The sequence below is a fragment of the Anopheles moucheti genome, chromosome X (assembly GCF_943734755.1).
Source record: "Anopheles moucheti chromosome X, idAnoMoucSN_F20_07, whole genome shotgun sequence".
NCBI classification, from domain to species: domain Eukaryota; kingdom Metazoa; phylum Arthropoda; class Insecta; order Diptera; family Culicidae; genus Anopheles; species Anopheles moucheti.
In genome coordinates, this window is record NC_069142.1 from 15,532,633 (window position 1) to 15,552,272 (window position 19,640).

The window sequence follows — 19,640 nt, forward strand, 5'->3', positions numbered from 1 at the left end:
TAAAGTAGCCCGTGCCCGGTTCGGTCTCGTGTGCTCGTGAGGTTAATCGTACCGCCCGTACGAACTCAAAAAACCCCCTCAGCAAACCCTGTGCGTGTGCACGATTACGATCGAACGGCACGCGTTTGGTAGACGGTGTTGGCTGCGACACTCAGTGCATGGGGTGAATCGACATGTCCGTTTGAAGTGACGTGCATGAGAGCAATGGAAGTATCTTTACCATTCCGCTACTTTCCATGTCAATAAGTGATTAAATGGACATGTATAAATGGAAGGAACAAAGAATGAATTTAAATTAGCACCATACTAGTGCAACCTACTTAATTTTCCTTTGGAATTCAATTTCATATACCACCTTGATGTATAATATCGTATTACAATAGATGACCTCAAAACAGAACACACAAAGTTACTAAAGTTTTTTTTTGCTTATTTTAATTGATTTTCTTCACTTTATTTAACTTCAAAGTTCCACAGGGTAATAACAAATGAGAAATGATAAAATTAAAAGATAAAGTGAAACAACACGTTCGCTTTCACCCGCAGCAAACGGTACGTCGGTACCCTGATCATTCAAAATCAGAATGAAAAATAATGTTCCCTTGTGGGTGTTCAATTCTGTGAAACATCTGAGCCAGGATTACGAGAATTCCTAGAAACGAAGCACGAAGCGTAGTGACAAAACATGTTCATCAAATACAAATTTGAAAAACTCCCCACCTCCCTTCTTCTTTACCTTCCACTATGTCGTGAAGCATATTACCAAAGCTTGCCGAAATAAAAATAAAACGTAACGTTAATTATTTACAACAAATTTTATGTTTTTGCTTCACCTGTTTCCTTTTCTAATCATCGCGTTGTGAAAACATTATTATGTTTGTGTGTAAAATAAAAATCTACACCCACGTGAAGCGTTTTTCTTTGCAGTACCATAGCGAGGTAAGCGTTTTCTGTTGCTCGTATTTGACGTTAGTCTATGGTCATGGATAATAGAACCTAATAATTGGTTGTTTTTTACATTAATGTATGGAGTAAGGAAATGAAATGCAAACGAATATGACGTACTTTCCAAAGCAAAAAGGTTTTTTTTATGATTTTCCGTTTTATGTTTTAAATTGTCTTCGCGGATCCAAACATTCTTATAGAACATAGCCTAATCTGTTTTTATTTTGCACGAATTGACAGTAGATATGACATTTCGTGTGCAGGGCTCGTAAGATCGGTTTCAATGCATTTTTAATCATAAAATATTTTTATTGATTGTAAAAAGGTTTAAATAATACAATTATTCTTATGTTCTTTGCATGACAAACAAATGATTCAAATGTTTACACCTTTTACTCGGTAAAAATGGATTAGGGCAGCAAATTCATCACGGGTTTCTTTGTTCGCCTTGCGTACAAAGATGCGCGAGCCCTGAGCCGTATGAATAAGCGGTGTTTTCAGAAATAAGGAATTGTTTTCTTTAGCTACGATGGGGTTGTTTTAAGTTTTCGTGACATTGGCGACCGCAACTACATAAGCTAATGGTGAAAATTTTTGAAAAGGAGGCGAAAAAACTAACCTAAACTTACTAAACAACTGATCGTAAACGTAAACACAGGCGCCAATACGTCAAATTTGCTTCGGTTTATGCTATCATACGGTAAGGCAAGAAATTCTGCGATTCCGGTCCACTTTCGGCTGTGTTGCCTGTTTTGCTCACTTCACTCGCGTGCGTTTCTGTGCCTTGGTGTGTACTCTCTTCACTTACCTCATCCTCCGAAACCGGTTAAAAGTGAGTGGACTGTCGATTGTCCAGCGCTAATTTGTGCAATCCGTAACCCGGCCGTGTGAGTTCGTGATTCCCATTTGTCCCGCGGCAGGCGAACGAGCATTTCCTTTGTCGCAGTGTCCTTCGCGAATGTACGTTTGGATAGCCTATGCGCGCCTGTGCCACACTGCGGCACCGTAAGGGTTGCCGGGTCGGATAGAATCCGTGAAGTGCATCCCTCGCTGTGCTCTCAAGCAACTTGTCCACCCTTCCCAGTTTCATCACTCAACCGAAGCTGCATCACCAGTGGCACACATCTGCCACAAGAAAGAAACAAAGGCAAAGTTCAATTCAAATACAAACTACAGGTAAGCTTCCATTCGATTTTTTTTAACTCATCTGTCTTTTCCTATCACTGTCGCATCATCTTTTCATTGTATGACACTTTTTGCATTTGCTTTTAGTTTCACCTGCGGTAAACCACAAATATGTTACTTTTATTTGCATAACATTGAAGTTGCATCAAACTATGGGAAGCAAACCGCATGGAAATATGCCAAGGATAAACACGAACGTTACCTTTACACGAACGTGAGATCGATTTTCCACCAATCGGTGGCAGCAAAAACACATATTCTAATTATTGCAGCTAAGAGTCGTTTTTTATGTTGGGGCCAGTCCCGCGTAAGCTTATTTCGCTTCTCAATGCAACGCGGTGACAACGATGTTATGAAGCCAAAAAGCAGTATCGGGGTGTAAATAAGGTCACTGCGAACACGTCGGGCGTATTTTTAGCGCCATTGCGATGAAATTAAGAATGAAAGATGTGTTGAAGACATATTTCCACCCACATTTCCATCTCTTCTGCGTGCATTCCATACGGGAAGGTCCCCTTTTTGGCTGACCTTCACGTTTGGAGGTTCGTTTGATGAGAAGAGATTGATGAAGGCCACTGGCGTACGCATGAATGGGAACACACTTGGAGACATTTTCGGAGACCTCTGCCACCATGCACGTAGAACATGCCATCCATTCGATACTCGTTGGTCAATGTCAAACATATAAGATTATCTTAAGTTCTAATTGAAATCTTTTGCTTATGAAAAGTAAGCTAAAAAAACTTGGGTCCGACTTGAAATATCAGAAAACAATAATTTTCCCATTTTCTTACTATTACAATCAAGGAAAATATTTTAAAATTGCAATGGTTAAGTGCTTAGCTACTTTAATAAAAAAAGTGCTTACCTACCTGCAGCAAAGACTTCTGCATCTGACACAGATGTAGAAAATAGTTATTTAGAATAACCTTTGTAAAAAAAACTGTTGAATATAGACGAAAGAAGCTCATGCAACAGATTTATCTCTGTGGGTTAGAAATTTCACAGAATCGTTTCCATATGACTAAGAAGTTTAAAACACACACACGCACAATAAAAACACATCTTCTCAATGTGTAAAGCTTCGTAAACACCATTTAGCAAAACTAGACCGTTGTCAACTGAACCATCGCAAAAGCCCGTGAAGGTACTGCACACATTCATATTTTTTTTTTACTTTCTTTCCTTTGGAAACTGTGGCCATGGGGACGATTCGCGGTCGGCTTGCAAAATCGGCTTATCAGTCCCGGCAGAGAACAGCGGTCGGGAAAACCCATCGCTACACTGTCGTGATTTTCAGCCTTCTTGGCCCCTTGTGTGGTGTTTTATTATTATTATTTATATATTTTTTTGGCTATTCCGTTTACGCCATACGCGACAGCCCTAGCAACCGGTTAACATTGGAGCAGGAGAAGCAAAAGCATGTGGCTTGGATTATCTTGGACTCGGTTTGCTACCTCATCATACCAGTAGAGACGTTTTCTCGCAGATGATTTTTTCGTCCCGGAATAGGAATCCACACAGAAAACCCCTCTAAGAGATGCTGTCACAACGTATGATAACACGCCGCAACTGGTAAAGTAGTTGAGGCAATTGTATACTCTGTTGTTGTTGGTTTTATATTTTATTTCCACTCCTATTTATCGCTCCGTATGTACTGTATTACACACTAGCGCTCTGTTTGTGCGCCGTTTTGAAGCGACATTCGAGCACGAGCGCATGGCACAAAACAGCCACACGAGCCGTCCTCCCGTAAACTACGCTCGATAAGAAGACGTTCCGTGTCTGGTAAATATGTACTTTACTGCAATGGTTGAATGAGTTTCTTTTCTTTTCTAGCTGCGAAGTGTAACACAACTGCGGTCGGTGGTGGAAGACACACAGGCCACAACCAAGGAAGAAAAAATACAAGCCCCGGCTAATGGGTACTTGATCAGTAGGATCGCTCATATAAGAGATACATATCTATGTTCGGCATACTGGAATGATTAGATTCGACAAATGAATGACGCTTCTCGTGGGGTGATTGGATTTATAATGTCTGAGAAGCAATCACCGGAAACTAGGTTACAGTATTTTACACCAGACGCACCGAACAGCATTACTTGTTTTAGGTAACCGCAGCAAGAAAATTATCTGCAAACCATCTTGTTCCGTTCTTAAGCAGAGTCATGCCTGCCATAACTGACATACTGGACTTAATTTCGGTACGTAGTCGAAAGGCCCTTCCTGCAGGGAATGGTACTTTGTATTAGCCTTGTTGTGTAATATACCACAGCGTTGTTGGATCTCTGGATCTCTGAGCGCAAAATGAGAGATTACAAAACAACATTTAACGTTTATGGATTCAAAACAAACAGTATCTGCATAATATTTAAACAAATTGTTCCACTTGGTGGCCTGCTTTAGATGCTCAGATGCTTTCAGTGTGCTAGATGGGTTAGTTTCCACAATTGAGCAACCAACACATAGAGTGTGTACTACCATTTCTCCAAGGATTAACACCACCCAAACGAGTATCCAACGCCTAGCGGCTCTAAATTGTGCTCACTTAAGCGTATAATCACACCCGAACAGGATGGACCAGTTTTATTGTTTTAACACTATAAAAAGGCTTAACAGTGCCACAGTATGACTCCCTTGGCATTCATCCGTGGCTCCCATGACACTCGTGGTTTAGTTGTACCTTTTTTCGCCTTTGGCTTTCAGGTATCGTTGTGTTATGGTAACGACGTGGTACAAATAGATTTTAATATAGATTGCTTTTAATTTTTCTTTGTTCACCATATATACGTGTGGAGCGGCCCGGTGGCATGATGGCAGCGGAGCCGGTCTTCACACGAACGGACCAGACTAAATCCCATCCGGACCAATCCCCCGTAGCAAGGACTGACTATCCGGCTACGTGGTAAAATAAGTCGATACGGCCAAGGCCGTTCTAACGAAACAAAAAAAAACATATATATGTGTACTTTTTTGTCATATTTTATCATATTTTTAGGAAAATGTTCAATTCTTCAAAGCACATCGACTTTCGTATCACCTGAGCCGCACAAGAGCAAAGTGTGTAACGTAGGATGACGTTTTAAGCCCTGACATAAGCTCATGATACGATTTGATATGACGGTTCCATGGAGTGGTGAAGCGTTATCGGCAGACAATAATGCACAAGCAAACACATAATACACCGAGTGAAAAAGCTCTCAAGTAAGCCCCGAACTACTTTTTTCCGCTGAGCTACGTCTAAGCTGGTGTGTTAAATCTTTCACTATCCACAGCGATAGTGTAGCAGCTTCCACATATCTTCACTGGTGTGTGTGTGTTTTATTGTTAAACTTTTTACGGACACTTACAGCTGTAATCAAGATGATCTGCTTTTCTGCGAAAAGCTTCACTCTCGGGGATGTGTTTTATAGAATTCTTAAATGATATTCCTTCAGGGCACCAAGGAAATGTGTGGAAAGGTATAACCACACGTCGACTGCACATAAACAGGATCGTGTTTCTTGCTGTGCAGAAATCTTACTTCGTCGTATGACGAATTACTTTCATCTATGGCGGATTACTACTTCATTGATAAGAGCAAACGCTACTGTCCGAAGGTGTCGTATGCCAACATCTCTTTTCATATCAACCAACTTTCCAAAACTTACGGGTTTTGCTGATACCTTTATTTACAAGCATTGACGTGCTATTTGCTACAAACGGTGATTGTTATTATGCGAACTGCAACTGTGCATGCTCTAGTGCTGGAAGTTCTGCTTCCAATTACGTTCGGTTAAAATCGAACACCCAACCGTTCACGCTTACAGATATTTTTGGTTCGTAGCACCAGCATAATAATGATGTCTGGCTTCATAGGTGAATGAGTGGTAGCCGCAGCAACACCTTCACCATTGGTAATCATCGAACTCTGCGAGATTGTTTGCAACGATTGCGTTGAAGAAAAGGAAATTATTTCTAATAATCATTCCGCAGTGGAGCAATTGAAATGCGACACGACTCGGGTGTAAAGTTTACCATTCCACGCATGTACAGGTTTCTGTTCAATCATGGTACGTACCCGGAATCGTTTCCGTTTTGCAAGCGGAAAGTTATATTCACGTTCGAGAAACGCACATAAACGTTGGACGCCCCTTGAAGGTAGTCAACCCGCAGTGCATTGGATTTCCGCTGTTTCGCATTAACGCCTAACAGTATGCAATTGGGAAAATATTTTTAATTTCATACAATGTAACGTCATTCATTACTCGTACAGTCTGGATAGCTTTGTATTAAAGGAGTATTCTTCTACGTCTTTTCTTCTCTTTCTAGCTATCAATCAAAGCAACTAAAAGATCCAAACGGATTTTTTAATAAGTTGAAAAAAACACATACAAACAGAGAACATGTACTATCCAATATCGGAGCTACCGTCACCGCAGACCTTCCCCACCAGCAGTATGGCACCGGGCGAAGGCCATGTTAAAAAATACTACCGTAAAGCCGAACACAGGTAAGTTAAGCAACTGCCAAAATTAGACTGAACATTTTTTAATTCAAATTCTACCTACCCCCGGTTCGATGATTGTGTTCAACTAGCACCACTTCTCTTCGAATTATGATGTTAATTTTTACATTCATTTTTTAAATCAAACCCCCGGCCCGAATCCGGTAGGGGTGCCCATTCTGATGATGATAGATGAAAGCATACAGCCGTGCCCCGTACAAAGCGGCAAACGAATCTGACCGGATCACGTTTGTGGCGTGATTTTGTATTCTCCAAAAAGGAAAACTCTTGTGAACGGAAAGCACACGCAAAAAAATGGTATCCTTTTTTTTTTTGCTGACCCGAGACAGACACGGAACAGTTTTCCCAAATTTCCCACCGGTACGTGATGGAAAGATATGCCCAGGTCCGCCACAGTGGACTGTCGGCGGGACTGATGCTATAGACCGGTAGCCGAGAGGATATACACATGGCGCAAGATAAATTGGGTTGCGGCAGGAAACATTTGGGAAACGCGGTCGATTGGAGAGATAATGCACTATGCTGGCACGTGCGTGGGTGTGTCTTCGTGTGAGGATCGTTACCAGCTTTCCGCGTATTTATTGTGCTTTTAGTAGGAGGAATGAAACCGTTTGCTCAACATATTCATATCCATATTCGAATCTTAATCGTATATAGAATGCAATTTCCAATTGGTAAATGCCTGGAACGGTAGAACAGCATTTAACACAAAGCGTTACACCTCATCTTTTTTGTGCTTGGATGCATTAAACCACATCGTGAAGCAACTGTAATGATTGTCAAGAAGTTTGCTTCGAGAAGATGATAAGTTTCTACAATAACAAAGTATTGTAATTGTTCTTACAATTACGCGTACACAAGGGTGTACTAAGCAGCATCCTTGATGTATTCAACGCACGACGGAATAATTGTCGGAACGCGTACCAACCGATCGAGCTGAAGTACCATAATCACTGTGCTAAATCGCCACAAGCCACAATAAGGAGGCCACCAGCTTATCACCAACCTGACCCTGCGTCTCGGATACTGATAGTGGTGACCTTCACAAAAAAATACGCGCAGCATCCCTTAGCTACCGTACATATTGGTTCGCCGGTCCGAAACAGTTGTGCTGTTCTCACTTTTGCTACTCATTTAAGAAAAAAAACTTTGAAACCTGTGTCCTATGTTTGTTGGTCACTCAGCAGAGTTTCATCGTGATCTGGTGAATTTTATAAGCTTTGCATTAGAAGAACTCTTGGTAATACATCACAAATCTCACAAATCACGCACTGTGTGTCGCGTGCTCCAGTTCCAATTCCAATCGCAAAACACCGCGGAAGCTTTGCTCATCTCACACGCAACCATGGAACACTTGTTTGCTTCGTTCAGTTCCTCTGTTTGTTTTTTTTTTCTTTCGCCCACACCCGCTCATACTTCGAAACCTTGTGATTCAAAATAAAAAAAAAAAACGGTGCACCTTGTCACGGCAAATGCATTGCGACGGTCTTTGTGTGACGGTTCGCCCAATACGCGGCGATGTTGACGACATTTCCCACAGGTGACAGAAGCGGCCAAAGCAATGCAATTTATTGATTGTGATACAGTACTTTTCTGTCTCTCTCTATCTCTCTCTCTCTTCCCTCCCTCGGCATCATCATCAATAACCACAGGCTATTAGCTAATGCTACAGTATAAACGCATTTTAAAAAGCAAACATATGCTGCAGTTCGCGGCACCATTCGACAAAACAGATAAGGATAAAACAAACAACCGCAACACCCCTTGTGTATCGATCAGCTATACAGCTGATACGGCGGCTTATCAGAAATAGTTTGTTTTTGAATATCCGTATTCATCTTGCTGTAAAATTATAGCAAATTTGTTTTGTGAATCCAATAAATCCCACAGCTTTATAAACATTTGTTAAACTTACAAACATATTTGATGATAACAGATCATAAATGTATTCAATTTATGTTAACAGACAAAACAACTTCAAGTATGGCAGATACTTGTTAATAAGGGAGCTCAACGCAAGATATATTATACGATAATGTCACATCAATTGAAGAAGCAGAATAGACATTAGAATTTACCAAGAAAATGTATTAGATCGGAAAATCGTTTCCAGTGTTATCCAAGACTTATCATCTTTTTGGAGATTACGATTGCTTCCAGTGTCCGATGGATCTATCAATCAGCAAGATTGATAAGCAACAAACAGACAATAAGGCAGTATGTGTGAATCGCGTGCAACGATAACCAACTGCAAAGTTGATAGACGGTAGCAACTGCACCGAACACTAGAGTGACGTCACATTTGTGGTGCTGATATGCGAAATCTTCGCCACCGCCCGTCTCAGCAGTGTGTAGGGCTCCGTATCGGTTCATAAGCCATAGCTAATATGTAAACGCGTTGTTTACACAGATCATGGCTTGTAGAAATTGTCCAAATTTTGAATCGCGATAACAAGTTGGAGTTGACTTTGGTCGATAGACGACGATAAAGTTCCAGTGTCGATAAGATGTTAAGTCGCCGGTATACCAACATTAAACCGCTTGAATTTTAAAGTGACCTATAGTTTTCTACAATTCGCAGTGGAGAAGGGGCTATGTCTGAACGAGGAATTAAAAGATATCAACTGTCTCACATGAAGGTTGTGGAACATAAGTCACCATAAGCGTCTCTCTTTTTTTTCTTGGGAGGTGGGAAGGGACAAGTATATCAGATCAGCTGAAGATACAATTCCGCTGCATCTCTTAGGTATTCTCAGTTTCCCAATGGCAAACCCCCTATCGTTAAACCGCGTATACTAAACGCACTGATTCATTTGCGCACCGTTCGACGCCGATGCAACAGTTGCGGGGTTTAGCCTTCAAAAGAAAGAAGACGTCCAGTCCCGCTCAACTACCCATTTGGCGCCAGTGCCGTACAGACCGCTGCGGGCTAGAAGTGCTGGTGACCGAACACACACCTCGCACGAGCTCCGTTAAGCGCAAGTGTTGCAAGGGAAAGTGTGTGCCTACAGTGCGGTGAATGCCTTCGGGGCTTGGAAACGCGCTGCGCTAGAGTGCTTCATACCGTCTAGCATATGTTATGATTCACAACCGCTACGTCTGTTAAGGCCTGTTCGCGGGGCCCGCCTGCGCAGGGAAATTTTGACGGAGAGTTCCAGACACTTTTCGTACGATGCGATTTGCACGCCTACCCAACCGTCGCTAGGCAGGCATCGGATTGATTACGTGCATCCCTGTATGGAGATTGTTCTCAGATGGCGCTGTCAAGATCGCGATCGATGTTGGGTCTGGTAGAGGAGAGATAAGCGGGAAATTTGACGTGTGTGTCATCATGATCGTCAAACGGCACTTTATAAATGCATCTGCTCGCTATCATTGTCTCTATCTCTCTTTTTTTTTTCTCCCTCTCCCTCTTTCTCTCTCTCTCTCTCTTTATTTCGCCTTCTCTTTTGCTAAATCCAAAAGCCGTATTACTACCCTTAGCCGACAGCTCGAGGATGGTGGAATGCGTACGCTCTCAGTGTCAACTCAACTGTTGTGAAGAGTAGCACGCGTCTGAATACTCTTATCTGCACAAGCTGCACTGCATTTCCATTTACCCATCTAAAATAGGTGTTTCAATCGACACACTGTGCCGCGTTCTCTTGTTTTTGTTTCGGAGTTCCGAAAAAACGCTGAAGCCCTCGCGGACGCGCATGTGAAATCTTGACTGTGTTTAACACTTGTCCGTGCATCAGTGCGCACCTGTGTGCTTCGTCATCAGCGTTTATCTTACGTCCCAAAAAGCCTAAATCCGTGACTTGCGCAACTCATCATGCCGGACATATCGCAGGATGAGTTCGAGTCAAAGTTGCCCCATCTGGCACCGGCGACTGCGGCCGAACTGCGCCAACGTGCCAACTCGGGCGGGTCTCGATCCGCCAGTTCCAGCAGCGCCCGTACGCTCAACAATCAATCACGCCCGACCGGAAGCGGTACCGAGCAGCGAACCGTATTGCGGGAACCTGCCTACGGCTACAAGCGTGAGATTAGTCACAGGTACGTTGCGGTATACTTTAAGCGCACTTAAACGGCTGACAGGGGCATTTCAATCAAACTTTCGGGGAATATTCTGTGCCCGCTCAAGCGTACGGCGTTTCGAACGAATTTCGGTCAGCGTATCTTCCACCGGACCGTCTAAAGTCACCCGACGACCACTCGTGCTAACCTTGCCCTATTGGCCTTCGGGTGCCCAGTGCTGATATACCGGGGTGGTTTGCCAGCAGAAGAGTTAAAAAGCTATGTCTGTTTTAGATTCCACTTGCGTTAAAGCGCACTTGATTTCGAAAATTCCACTCGGACATAAAACCGAGAGTTCTCCACGAGTGCAAATGGACACATGCCTAGGGCGGTTATATACGACGATGCGATTAGCTGCTCCTCGTGGGGCACGCGTGCATGCGCTTAACCCCAGCGAACTTCTCAGCAATTACAGTGTCGTCATCTCCGTACCCGACGATAGGCTCCAACCGATGGACGTTTCGAAACCGTTTTTTCTTTTGTTTTCGTTGTTATTAACGATATATCGCACGTAACGGCTCGGATAATATTATTACGGCCCTACAACCCGGTGCTAATATAGATTCGTAACTCAAACAAACAAATGTGTCATGGATGTAGGTGGACCCAAACAGGGCAGAGGTGCACGTGAGATGCGTGGGCGAATATCTGCAGTTCGCAGTACAGGCGGTACCAGTCAAATGTATTTCGGATGCGGTGGCCCTTCGCGTGCCACGGGATTTGGATCAACTCACTCTATATGCAAATGAACTCACCTCTCAACCCTGAACGAACCAGTGCGACGGTGTATGTGTGTGGACCGTCATCAGGCTGCACACCGAAAAATGAAAATCCATCGCCCACTCCGCTGCGCGCCTGAAGGAGAAATGGAAAGTGGAATCTGTGCACAACGTGTGTGTGTGTGTGTGTGTGTGTGTGTGTGTGTGTGTGTGTGTGGGAGTATTTGGAATGGATGGATAATAACCACAGATTGTTGATGTGATTGCGTGCCGACAACCGCCACACCATGCATCCGTACATCTCTTAGGTAACGGCCATCGTTAGGCTCTGTGGTCGTATCAGATGTTTTGATAAAGCCTGTCCTGATCGCTAGTGATTTCCTAATTAGTCCCACCATCTTCCAATCCCGTATCCATCTGCTACGCCTTGATCTGGTACTCCTCTCCATGCTGTTTTCGCATAGAAGATGCATTCTAGAAAATGTTTCTACAAGAAAATGGAAAAAGGGACACGGTAATTGAAGATCTTCTTCCCGTCCCCTCTACCGAGCTGGACCGATCTGAATAATTTTGCAATTTGTCGGAGTGCAAAAAAAACCCGTTTGCGATGTATGCAGACCTGCCCATAACTCCTATTGGTGGCTTGCAACTAACGCCAAGCGAGTTGGTGGTCCACTCTTATCACATCGCGCAACATCATCTTGCCCAATCGGATGTTAATCTCATCGGGAATCTGTTGAATTACGCGCATTAAGCTAACACAACAACGCGCCAGATAACCCGTTGACTTCACTGCCTTTTGCGTGTTATGGAATGTTGTCTCCACGATCAGCTTTCCTGCAGCATTTTCTATCAACTTTTTGTTTTTGTTGAAAACAAAGGAGCAAGCGACAACGACACCGACCGAGCGGTGATCCGCGCGATCAACGTTTGGAAACTGCGGCTCTGTTGCTACACAACGGGACTGTTTGATGTTGTTTTGATGCTGTTGCTGTTGTAAGTTTGTTGTCCTACGGCAACGGCGGCAGTCGGCAGGAAAACAAAACAAGCCGCAATCTGCATAAGCATAGCATCGTCTTCGCGGGCATTCACACATGCTCGTGTGGTAGACAGCTTCCTTGAGGTAGTTGTAGCCTTTGTTTTTGTTACTCTGATACTCCATTTCGAGCTGTTGATCTCAACACGTCCAGTTGCCCAAAAACCTACCAACATTAATTGCATTCAGTCGATGATATCCGGCGTAGGGAAGAAAGCGGATATTACACCGGTTATCTATGACTAACCCTTTACAGCAACTCGCTGGATGCATTGGAATTCCTATTTAGTGAGTTCCAGTTTTAGGGAGCCCTAGCTTTAAACAGGAACTCATAGGTTTGGGGTTACAGAGTTGAAAATTAAAACATGCAATAAAATTGGACATCGCAACGACATCAACTGTTGTGAATCATCGTCCCATGGTTGTGCGACTGTTGCTTAGGTAGACATGTGTCCAATAAACTATCATTACTAAACTTCGGTTGGCCCTTGTTGCCAAATCGGAACCAGCCACAATTACCTCAGATTAGTGATTGCTTAATGACTAAAAATAATTATTTGATATTTGACGCATCCCGTACTTAGAATGCCTCCGTTGACTTGCCCATAAAACCGGGAGTATTATTAGATCGTATAGATACAAACGCATGGTGGTGAGCAGATAGAGCGTACATTTTTTGGCTAGTTGATCATTAAGATCACCGCGTACGACAGGTATGGGATGATTTAATCCCGCTCGATAAATGTCAATATTTTGGGTGTGGGGAATTCCACATATGATTGAACCTCCCGCCATCTGGGTAACACCTTCTTCTGTGATATAGCAATTTTAACTGCGCCAGAACAGAAATCCGTGAAACTATACACCAAACACACACACACACAACGCATTATGGAAGGCGGTCCGGTTTTAATTAGCTTTTTATAAGGGCGTGGGTTTCCAAAAGGATGAAATCCGTGGTCGGTTTGTGCGCTCATAGCTCAATTTGTTTGGCCTCACTCCAACACCTTCACGGCCGGTCTGCAATGGAAAACCTTTTGGACGTGAAAACATGCTGCAAGTTCAGGGTAGCAAGACCCACACCCCACCGTCAAGTGAATCACACGCGCATTTGACATTCCATAAATTGCTACTACTCCTGACCCTTGCCATCGCTTGCGCCCTAGACCTAGATGGTCTGGAAATTGCTTTTATCCACTGAGTGTTGCCAATTTAACGTGTTGTTAAATGTCGGCACAGTTTAATCATCCCGATTCTTTTGAACCTTTTGGTGCGGTTATTGTTACTACTGCCTCTGTTTGCTGTTACCCGTTGCCCGCATTGGCCACGCACCGAAGGGTTAACACATGTAGCAACTGTGCACGGGCAATTCTCTGCTTTTATTCAGACCATTCGTGTTGGTTGGGTGCTCGGTAGAAGTCTTGCAACTCCCAGGAGGTGGCGGTCGATTGCTGTGTGTTATATCTCCAGTTTCCAGCACGACCAGCTCGGACATTTGTGAATGCTTGCGTGTAGTTGTGTGCGCATGTAAGGCAACAATGCTGTACGGCTTTAACTTGTCATGCTCCTCCAGCCAATCATCCAGTTCGGAGGATGATCTGTGCGACCACTCCACCCTGGCTGGTAGTTTCTGCACCGTTCGTCACCGCGCAAAGTAAGTGGCGTACGGCAACGCGATAGTTACGCTACTATCCCACGAGTTACTACGTCTAGTATCTTCTGAAGACCGGTATCAATTACCGGCACCATGGTACCAAAGTGATAGATTCGCTCTGTCGCCTTTAATCCAATCGACTATTGTATCACCACGTGTTAGCCGTAGCGATAAATTGGGCACAATTTGCCAATTTTACTGCCATCAATCAACGGTGACCGTGGTTGATGTGATGTGGCCCGCTGAAAGAATACAGTTCCAAGCGGTTTGGATACACGTACCATTATACTATCATCTCCGTCCCACAGAATCTTCGTCAATCGATCGATGCACCTGGAAAACATCAAGTTCTATGGCTTCGATATGGACTACACGATTGCAGAGTACAAATCACCGCAGTACGAACAGCTCGGGTTTGATCTGGTGAAGGAGCGGCTGGTGAACCTTGGTTATCCGGCGGAAATTCGCCAGTTCGAGTACGACCCATCGTTCCCGGTGCGCGGTCTCTGGTTCGATTCGCTCTACGGGAACCTGCTCAAGGTGGACGCGTACGGCAACATACTCGTGTGCGTCCATGGCTTCGAGTTCCTCAAGCAGTAAGTATTGTATATCCAACTTTGCTTCCAACTTTGTGGAAATCCTTGGATTGATCGCATTAACTGTACGTTCCTATTTATGCAGTCACCAGGTGTACGAGCTGTACCCGAACAAATTCCTGCAGCTGGATGAGAGCCGCGTGTACGTACTGAACACGCTGTTCAACCTACCTGAGACCTATTTGCTCGCGTGTCTGGTGGACTTCTTCACACATTCGCCGCAGTACGCGGAGCAAGTCGATCGCACTGGTGTGAAGTACGGTGAGCTATTCATGTCGTTCAAGTCGATCTTCCAGGATGTGCGCGGTGCCGTCGACTGGGTGCATATCTACGGCGATCTGAAGAAGAAAACACTTGAGGTAAAGGACACGGTGTAGTTGCCCTTTTAGTAGGCCGACAGTTTGATATATAGTAACCGTTTGCTTTATTCATTGCAGAACCTCGACGAGTACGTGAAGAAAGACGAGCGGCTACCGATGGTATTGTCGCGTATACGCGAGTCGGGTGCAAAGCTCTTCCTGTTGACGAACAGCGATTACATGTTCACCGATCGCATCATGACGTTCCTGTTCGACTTCCCGCACGGTGGCAAACCGGATGAACCACATCGCGACTGGAAGACGTACTTTGACACGATCGTGGTGGACGCACGCAAACCGTTGTTCTTCGGTGAGGGCACCATACTGCGTCAGGTTGACACCAGTACCGGGGCACTGAAGGTCGGCACCCATATGGGTCCGCTGCAGGCAAACCAGGTCTACTCCGGCGGTTCGTGCGATGTGTTTACCAAGCTGATCGGTGCGAAGGGCAAGGACGTGCTGTACATCGGTGACCACATCTTTGGCGATATTCTGAAGAGCAAAAAGATTCGGGGCTGGCGCACGTTCCTGATCGTGCCGGAGCTGGTGCAGGAGCTGCACGTCTGGACGGACAAGTGTCAGCTGTTTGCGCAGCTACAGCAGTTGGACGTGCGGCTCGGCGATCTGTACAAGAATCTCGATTCAAGTGCGAAGGAAAAGCCAGACATTCGATCGGTACGCACCGCGATTCGGGACGTGACGCACAAGATGGATCTGGCGTACGGTATGATGGGTTCGCTGTTCCGTTCCGGCTCCCGGCAGACGTTTTTCGCCGGGCAGGTGGTACGGTACGCGGATCTGTACGCGGCCACCATACTGAACCTGATGTACTACCCGTTCTCGTACATGTTTCGGGCACCCGCTATGCTGCTCCCGCATGAGTCGACCGTTGCGCACGAGCAACGATTCACGCTCGATGCACCGATGATTCAGCGTACCAGACCGCCACGCACCGAGCAGGTGCCACCTGTTCCCGCACCGCACGAGCTGGATGATGAGGAGGAGACCGAAGGTGATGCTCGTGATCCACAGGGCGATGATTCCAAAGAACTTGGACGGGTAAGGAAAATTTAATCGTACCCACTGAGTGAGTGTAAGGCTCTTATCGAAGAGATGACTTTTTCACGCACTCGCGCTTTTGGCTGTGTAACTCTTTGGCTAATGACTGCTCTTTACTCTGCAAACAGCTGCTGCTTGGTACGCCGCAACCTTCTTCGCTTCCTTCTGCGACCGGGTCGGAACTGAGCGTGTCGGTACCGCACACACGTCCCGAAACGCCACGCTCTGTCACGCACACGCACGACGAGGACTATTCGGACGAAGACAGCGATGATCAGAAGCGCACCAAAGCTGGCGATGGCCATACGCCCGGTGAAGCGTCCACCACGCAATCATAATCACACATGCCCGTGCTCCAACTCCATCCACCCGCGATTGCTCCAGCTTCATTTCTTCCAAACCCCTTTCCAGTTCCAAATACTTTACTCTATTTACGCCAGTCACCATCGTAGGATTGAATCCTTCAAAACGGTCTATAGCACAAACTGGAATTTCCCGACTATATCCACTAAACTTTTCCGATATCCTTTCCTTCCACAATGGTTCTGAGACAGATAGCATCAGCTTAATTTATTCGAATGAGGTATGAACGATACGACACTTTTAAAACATCCATTTTCTTCTTACCGATTTACCGTTGTGTTTTTCAGATTGCCGATCCGGACTATATTCCGTTTATCTGCCGGTCCCAAAACAGGAAGCGTTTACATCACGATTTCCCTCCCATGATATAAAATTGAGGTTGGCTTAAAGGCTTTATAGGAGTCGTTTTGCCAGGACTAATGAACATATTTAACATTTACAAACGAAGTAAGGGCGTTTGTTTTAGAGTTAGCTTCCTTGAAACCAACCACATCCTAGACAGATTGTTGGGCTTGTTGCGGTGTTATTACAATATAGGAGCTGTTAAAAAATTTCACGTATGTTACAGGGAGCTTAAGTTAAGGGGAAGAGATGCGTATGATTCGTACAAAAAGGATAGGTTATTTACCCATATAAGCTGCGGCGTTACAAGCGATGAAATTTAGTATCAAGCTTGCTCGGTCGCTTAATTTCCATTCAAAAGTAACTCTAAATCATAGTTCCGTTGGCTCTTGATGTTTTCCTCACAGTCACTTTCAGCGGCTATGCTGGATCTCTTTTTGGGTGACGTGTAAAATGTGTTTCATGTATTTACATTTTGTTTTTTTTTAGATTTTTTTGTGGCAAATGTGGTATGATGAATTAATTAAAGGAACTTATTTAATCGATTTTATTTCACTTTATCGCGCACTGTTCGATTAGGATATAATTAGGAGGTCTTCCCCAAGAACTCAATAGAGACTCAAGGGTTTTCCTTATCGCCCGTGGCCCCGCAGCTGTGGGGTATTATTACAATAGCCGGCACACACGCACACGACAGTGTAACTCCTTCAAATTACAAACGCGCTACACCTAGTAATAGTGAACCAGGCAACGAATCTCGTAACAAACACACAAAGTTAGATAAAGAATATTGTGCGCCAATTGTTGCCCCATGGATTTTTCAAACACGTAACGCGTTCTTTTAGAGATGTTTGTATGTGTGTGTGCGTGTGTGTGTGTACATTAGAGTAAGTTTTCTCCGTTGTTGCGTTTAAAAAAATTTTACACGATCAGCTTTTTGACTATCACACATTAAACAACCGTTTAGTTACTAAACAAATCAACACAGCATCAAAAAAAAAATGTAATAACTAAACCACCAAAGTGTTTATGTTTAATTTGGTTTTCCTTTGGTTTTTTTTCTCTTGTCGTGTCAATGCAACACCCTCCGTAATGCACACCCCTTGGTTCACATTGTCCGAGAGGTCTAGTTATTTTGCATTTCCGCATCCGTCCGTCGAAAACGCTCAGAAACTGTGAAATTTTTGGTTTCGGACACCAAGAGAGCATCCAAACGAAGCGGTAGTCCGAATTTCCGTACCAGCAGACAGCATTTCATATAGCTGCACCCTTCCCTCTAATGATCACAGGGCTTGATCCGTCGACTGATCTTTCATCTCTTCCGTTCGCCCAAATGTTATAGCTCGCACATGACTTTACCCAAGTTTATTTTCATGGAAATAACAATGTGGAATATTTATGGAATATATTTATGAATGGAATCCTTTCAAACCCCCGGACATTCCATGACGACATGAGTTATAATTATTGCGAAATAACCGAACAATAAACAATGAATAAAGTCTTCGGAAATAGTGGCACTCCATGTTTCCTACTCCAAATAATTAAAAAACTTAACTGCTGTACAGTTATGACACGCACTGTAGGCACTGGATGGATGAAACGAGACGCAGGATTCTCCCCACAGTACCTGAGCTATTTACTATACCGATCGCTCTCCCTTGTTTGATAATATGTGTAACTGATAGCCAATCGTAGAAGATCTCTCATTCTGATACCATCAAAGCGAATGATAACGTGAGTATGCGATATCAATATGTTATGTACAAACATGGTGGATCCTTGTGCGGATCAGATTGATGTTATCTCCTTTCGTGGATGCTCTCTTGGTGTCAGAAATCACGAAACCGGTCGCTTCTGGCGTGTCCGATCGCAAGCGCGGAGACTTCGACGAAAGGAAAAGCGCTTCAAAATAATATGCAATGGAGACTGAGATGACCGTGTGCTCCTCTAGCTATTGTGAGTTGGACACTAAACACTAACGGTGATTAATTCTTTCCATTTTGCTCTCTGTTGTCCCCCAACAAAGATTGTCATCAAGAACAAGAATACCCATGTGGGAATTCGCTACACTACCTTCACAAAACAGCAAAAATCATCAACTTACTGTTACTGGAAGCTAACGGACTGGTCCGTTTGCTCCGTAACATGTGAGTGAGGCAAACAGTGTCCACGTCCTTCGGCACAGCTCAGCTCGTCGGTATGTTCATGCAAACTATATTTTCTCAGTATAAAACCGCATGCAATTATGAGGCGCGATCAGCATCTGCTGGTGGCGACGCTTTCTTACGTACATACGTGTTTATATGAAGCATTTTGTGGACAGTGTTTTTGTGTGTTTAATAAAAGTTTATTTAATAGAATAAATAGTTTGATCTTCGGATTCGTGGTTGAGTTGAGAAAAGGGATCAACAACGGATCAAACGGTAGACGGAATAGGTGATCGCCTAGGGTCTCGCCGTTTTGGAGGCCCAAATAATGTGTGTACTAATAAAAGGTGTATACATAGGCCCCCTCTCCAAAGATGATGATTCAAAGTGAGTTCAGGAGCCCCTTCTTACTGCACCTTTAGTTTTGCCTCATTTCAAGGGCCTCAATGCCCCCCAATTCATCGTTTTTAAAATTAGAGTCCCCATTTATAATTCCGCCCTGGGCCTCCAAGGGGATCACATCCCTACCAATATGTGTGGGTGGGTGAAAAGTTAAACAAATAAAGAAGTTTAGCTATCATAACAAACAAAACAGAATGTAATAAAAACTCGTTAAAACTTACTCTCTTCTTTCTCTCTCTCTCTCTCTCTCTCTCTCTCTCT

General features: G+C 44.1%; 1 protein-coding gene across 2 annotated transcripts; it reads left to right on the forward strand.

Annotated features, from left to right (window-relative positions):
* Positions 1 to 1,625: 1,625 nt before the first annotated feature.
* On the forward strand, positions 1,626 to 17,590 carry LOC128306630 (cytosolic purine 5'-nucleotidase). Of its 2 annotated transcripts, XM_053044196.1 has the most exons (7): positions 1,626 to 2,121; positions 6,445 to 6,625; positions 14,417 to 14,704; positions 14,790 to 15,063; positions 15,142 to 16,122; positions 16,251 to 16,705; positions 16,773 to 17,590. In XM_053044196.1, exons 2-6 carry the CDS (start codon positions 6,519 to 6,521, stop codon positions 16,458 to 16,460), a joined length of 1,860 nt encoding a protein of 619 aa, XP_052900156.1. In that variant the 5' UTR covers positions 1,626 to 2,121; positions 6,445 to 6,518; the 3' UTR covers positions 16,461 to 16,705; positions 16,773 to 17,590. The 2 variants fall into 2 exon arrangements, with proteins under 2 accessions (XP_052900156.1, XP_052900155.1); XM_053044195.1 differs by lacking the exons at positions 1,626 to 2,121; positions 6,445 to 6,625 and adding an exon at positions 10,455 to 10,678.
* Positions 17,591 to 19,640: the final 2,050 nt, after the last annotated feature.